Here is a 5,846-nt window from a genome sequence, read left to right as displayed (position 1 = left end):
TACTTGGCGGCTCCCCTCTCCTCCCCAGGCCGTATAGCTCTCTGCATTATGGCACAGTTATGTAACCACATCTGGGACAGCTGGACCCGTCGCTGCTTGGGCTTAGACCAGCATGACGTCATGGGCCATTTCTCTGAATTTATATAATGCTGCTGTGCCATGTCCTCTTTACAACCTTGACCTCCTCCTCAGCCGCTGAAGTCCAAGAATTGTTAAGAATACAAAGCATGTGGCAGCAGTTGCGAGCAAAAACGCTTAAATGCAGCGATCTTGACATAGATTTTCTCCAAGTCCTTTCAAAATAAAACGACTGCAGGGAGCATCCCAACGTGTTACACAAGAGGGGATCGCAGATGCCATCTTCATAACTTGACTTTAATTCTTTTGTATGGGTGATTTCCACTGAGAGAACATATGAAGAGGAGGAAGAGGAGGAGGAGGAGGAGGAGGGGTGCTTCCTCTCACCTCTGCTGTGAGCTCTCCTCTTCAGGCATAACATGGCTGCAGCGGAATCCCGTGATGTCACGCAGTTGCCTTAGTAACGCGGGTGACGTGGGGTAAAAATAGAAAAGGAGGGGGGGGGGGCGTAACCTTTTTCAAAACAAAAAAAGTACCACGTGTTCCGTATATATAAACTAGCTGGCTCGCGCAGTGTGGGCAGCAGAGGCATTTGAGAGCGGCGCGTGACAGGTTGAGCTCCGCTGGTTTTTAACGGTCGTGACGCGGTACTGACGGTTAAAAAGGACTATTACCGTTTGGTTTTCTTTCTGCTTCCTGGTAGTTTTTTATTTTAAATTGTTTTAAATTGGATATTGTGGATCGATCGGCAACCATGGAGGTGACTGAAGCTGGCTGTGATCTCACTTACTGCAAGATGAGGGGGATCGTGACCGTCCTCACCGGTGAGCGACTCTAACGAGCAGCACGACTCCACCGCCGTTAGTATCGATCAGTGGCCGGGCACTGATCAGGAAGACAGACAGCTGTCCGGAGAGGAGTTTAAATTGTTTTGTGTTCTACTTCTCTTGAATTTTGTTTTTAAAATCTATATACATCACAAGAACCTGATAATAAATCAGCATTAATACATTGTCACATATGCGCCATGACAAGCTAGGATGGAAAATGCTCTGTTGGCAGCCGCTGTTGAATCTGAACGAGTGACCGAGGCTTGCGTAACCTATAAGCCCGCAGCATTAGAGGTCCATCCGGGCGCAACACGCGAGCCTGTACCCTAACAGAGGATTACATCTGATGCGTGCTCCTCTGACGGGGACTAGACATGTCTGCATCAATGTGTGGTGAATGACACTCGCATTCATTATTGTTTCCATTCTTTCCCTCTTTTTTTCTTTGCAGCTTTCATCAAGGAGAGAAAAATGGGGTTGAATGACTTCATCCAGAGGCTGGTGTCGACCCCACATATCTGCCAACAGTGAGTGTTTCTACTCGTAATACAATGCCCTGTGTTTTGATTTTGGGATGGACAAATCTGGCGTTTTAAATGAGCCTATCGGTGAGAGGGCATCTCGGGGTCAGACCTGGCTCTGGTATTTATTTCTGGACCATGAGCCCATTCGTGGTCAGTGTGCGCCGGCCAATCCAATCAGCTGCCTGAGTTTGGCAGGACATCCTGTGAAAAGGCATAATCTGGGCCCAAGGAGCCAGGTGCAGGAATAGTCTTTTCATGACGAACAACCTCTCCACCGCCTATAATCACCTTTGTGGCCAAATCCCTTCTGTTGGGGATAAACCGGTAATTCCGTTGTTACATGATACCTGGCTCGTCCCATCGCACGGCACCGGACCCTCAATTTGGAGTCCGGTGCTGTGAAGAAAAGAAAGAAAGAAAGAAAAACTGATCTGGACCACCGAGTCCTGCAGAGCCCGCTGAAACCCCTCTCGTCGTGGGTCAGCGGCTTAAGCTTATTCTCAGACCGGTTGGGCCGTCACATGTTCGACGGCTGCGTCATGAACCTTACCGGTGTTAACGTTTCAGACTGTCCGCTCAGCTCTTCGGTCACATAAACCGCTTTAGAGCCTGGGATCTGGGTCGTGTTGTGAAAGTGCCACAGCTGATGTAAAAAATACATCTCGTAACCAGATCTGTGTTTTGTTTGTTTCCCAGCGTTGAAGTTAACAACTTCCTGAAGATCGATGAGAATCAAAACGAGGAAGGCGAAGATGACCCACTTCCTGAAAGTCTGGTGAGCAGACACCGTTTACTGACTACGTGACTCAGTTTCTTTCCTAAATATGTCAATGTCCTCATACGTTTCATATCTTACAGATGTGCCTAAATTCCAGAAGTTCACTGGCTGAGGACACTCAGTAAGTAGCCACATTAAATGCCTTCATTTTGAATGTAGTATATGTTGTACAACATGTACACCTCCCCCTGTGTGTCAATTTAAAAAAAATCCTAACCATCCGTTTGTCACTTCCTCATCAGGATCAAACCCTGTGATTTTGACTACCTCAAAATAATCGGCAAAGGCAGCTTTGGAAAGGTGAGTCTGACAAACTTCCCTCTCGTGCAAACCAACGTCTCTTTTCTCCTCTCGCCTGTAACCGCCGTGACACCGTCACCGATACAAATGTTTGCTCTGTGAACAGGTTCTGCTGGCTCGGCACAAGGAATCCACCAAATATTACGCCGTCAAAGTGCTGCAGAAGAAAATCATCATGAAGAAGAAAGAGGTATGTGTTTGTCGTGTCACATTGCACACTGCACGTTAAACTCCAGACGTGGTCGTGTATGAACCCCGATCCGTCTCCTGATGTTCGGTGTTATCGTGGTGAACACGGCGTTGTATTAACTTCTACGTATTCCCTCCAGCAAAAGCATATCATGGCTGAGCGCAGCGTGCTGATGAAGAACATCAAGCATCCCTTCCTGGTGGGGCTGCACTACTCCTTCCAGACTACTGACAAGCTGTACTTTGTGCTCGACTACGTCAACGGCGGGGAGGTACGTTAAGATCTCACAACGCAGAGACGCGAGGTCAGAAACATGGGAGTGTTTATTTTTCAGAGTTGATGCTGACTGACGTGTGTCTGTTTTTCTGCCCCCAGCTCTTCTACCACCTCCAGAGAGAGAGGATCTTCCTGGAGCCCAGAGCCAGGTTCTACGCTGCTGAAATTGCGAGTGCACTTGGCTACCTCCACTCCCTGCACATTGTGTACAGGTAATGAACGGTACTATGGCGCCCCCTAGTGGGCATTTGTAGATCTGTGCTGAACTTGACTGGAGGAGAAAGTGTCTAGGAGTCATTTTGCAGTCACGTTTTAATTTTTTCTTTTTACTTTCTTCTTAACAGGGACCTGAAGCCTGAAAACATCCTGTTAGACTCACAGGGACACATTGTCCTCACAGACTTTGGCCTCTGCAAAGAAGGCCTTACAAACAACGGTACAACGACGACCTTCTGCGGGACGCCAGAGGTACTAAACTAACCTCTAGACTTTCATACGTCATTGCAATCAATGCAGAAACTCCACCAATAAATGATGATAGTCAGACGCGGGTTGACACCTTCTTGTTGCTTTCCTCGCAGTACTTGGCCCCTGAGGTTCTCCAGAAGCAGGCGTACGACCGCACGGTGGACTGGTGGTGTCTGGGATCGGTGCTCTACGAGATGCTCTACGGACTTGTACGTGAAATATGTGACTTTACGCCTCTTAGTGCAACTCCACGGCTTGTTTACATGCATCGAATAAACCTAATTTGTTGTTGTCGCTTCTGCTTTGCAGCCCCCGTTCTACAGTCGCAACACGGCCGAGATGTACAACAACATCCTGCACAAGTCTCCCGTGCTCAAGCCCAACGTGTCGAACTCAGGCCGGGAGCTGCTTGAGGGGCTCTTGCAGAAGGACCGCACCAAGAGGCTGGGGGTGAAGGATGACTTTGTGAGTGAGCACCGCTGAGCCCAAAGCTCACTTGACACACAGACCCGTAAGAGATCTGTAACGCTCGTTTGTCAATCTGCTGATCTAGAAATGTTTCCATTCCCCTCCAGCTCGAACTCAAGTACCATTCCTTCTTCTCGCCGATCAACTGGGAGGACCTGATGTCCAAGAAGATCACGCCTCCGTTCATCCCTTCCGTGGTGAGTTTCAAACTCAAGGCCGCAACCGATGGCTTTTCGTCATTTTGTCTGCATAATGTCTGGGGGAAAAAAACATTCTATTCGCAATCACATACAGCTGCATGTTATCTCTGTTACGCGCAATTGTTGGGTACATAAAATGTCAGCTAAGAATGACAAACTCTCATCTGTTTCCCAGAGTCAATGGGAATGTCTTCACCAACAGTCCAAAACAACAATAAAATACGTATATTATTCATGGGAGACAAAGAAAAATATAAAATATGCACATTTGAGGAGATGGCAACATAGCCATTTATGCTTCAGAATAATATTCGACTGTCAAAATCGTAGCCGAGTTGGTCCGTCTATCGATCGGTACTAAATGTTTCACTGTAACCAGTGTTCTTCCATGGCATTTTTGCATGATCAATGACCCAAAACAATCAACCTATCACCAAAATCCAGTAGCATAACGCAATGACAGTGAACCGCCATGTCATGACATTTTTCCTTAATTTCTGATTTGTGTCCTTCGTGTTTCACAGAGCGGCCCCACAGACCTGCAACACTTCGACCCGGAGTTCACCCACATGCCCGTCTCCTCCTCTCTGTGCAACGACACGCTGTCCGTGACGAGCAGCGTCAAGGAGGCGGCCGGCGCGTTCCCGGGCTTCTCTTACGGCCCCCCGGCGGGCCACTCATTCATGTGAGCGCCAGCCGCTCTGCAAGAGACGGGACAGTCGTGACAGAGGGACAACACAGGAGCAAATTATTTTTTTTAATATTTTTTTTTGAGGGGGGAGAGGATATTACAGAGCCTGATAAGAGGATATAACTGACAAAATGGACATGTAAGCCAATGGGGGGGGGGGGGGGGGGGGGGTGGAGAGGCAGATCTTGTGCATGAAAAGTGTGCAGAGGGCTGTTACGACAACAGCGGCCCTACTCTTCTGCCTCAACCACCCACAACTAGAACACATGTGTGCCAAGTATGGACGCACTCTGGGTTCATAAAGCATCACTCTCACAGCTCCTGATGAGGTGACATGAAGAGAAGTGCCTGAGGTTCCCGAAAGGCAATTTGGACGACGACCGCAGCGTTTGGCAAGAGACGGCTTCATCAAGAACCACAATACAACTTGTTGGGACCTTTGACCAGGGCGCTAGCCGTTAAGGTTGATGCCTTCATTACATGTCTACGTGCGTTAAGGAAACCGCACAATTGCACTTGAGGAAACATGGGGTCAAGAAAAGCAGAACGCTACGCTTTAGAAGTATCAGCAATTTTGGATTAGACGGCTTCATATCTTTCCACTCCTCAGTGCATATCTCCGCTTCGGACAAAGGGAGAGGGGCATGTCGCTATTTGGCGCTATTCAGTGATACTCGGACCAAACGGTTAGCTGTGGCACGCTTTAACGCAAACACCTCCTCGGACCGGTTTGTCCTCAAAAAAGAAGATCAAAGTTTTACTGTACTAATGTAGGAGAAGAAAAAGTTACATATATTTTATTACAAAACCAAACGGTTTTCCTTGTTTTAATAAACTACAAATTATTCACTCTTTACTTTTTAGAAAGTTCTGCATATATTAGTAAATTATTTCTAAATGTTTCCCGATATATATATATATCAGTGATCGTGTTAACCTATATCTGCTGTTTATTGATCAGGAGAATGCGAAACAGAGTAACAGAACCAGCAATAACAGACCCTCATCAATGATGGCATTTACTGTATATCAAACTCCTTTAA

At 47.3% G+C, this 5,846-nt stretch overlaps 1 protein-coding gene across 1 annotated transcript; it reads left to right on the top strand.

Annotated features, from left to right (window-relative positions):
* Positions 1-832: 832 nt before the first annotated feature.
* LOC306749037 (serine/threonine-protein kinase Sgk1) lies at positions 833-4,930 on the top strand (the record flags this gene model as incomplete). Its single annotated transcript, XM_079232282.1, has 13 exons — positions 833-902; positions 1,360-1,435; positions 2,129-2,207; positions 2,291-2,331; positions 2,453-2,510; positions 2,617-2,700; positions 2,840-2,971; positions 3,076-3,188; positions 3,321-3,444; positions 3,558-3,653; positions 3,754-3,909; positions 4,020-4,109; positions 4,637-4,930. 13 exons carry the CDS (start codon positions 833-835, stop codon positions 4,799-4,801), a joined length of 1,284 nt encoding a protein of 427 aa, XP_079088408.1. The 3' UTR covers positions 4,802-4,930.
* Between the last annotated feature and the right edge of the window lie 916 nt (positions 4,931-5,846).

The sequence above is a fragment of the Taurulus bubalis genome (genome assembly GCF_910589615.1).
Source record: "Taurulus bubalis genome assembly, chromosome: 16".
In the NCBI taxonomy this organism is placed as follows: Eukaryota; Metazoa; Chordata; class Actinopteri; order Perciformes; family Cottidae; genus Taurulus; species Taurulus bubalis.
The sequence above is the reverse complement of the archived record's forward strand: the minus strand, read 5'-3'. Positions and strand labels throughout refer to the sequence as shown.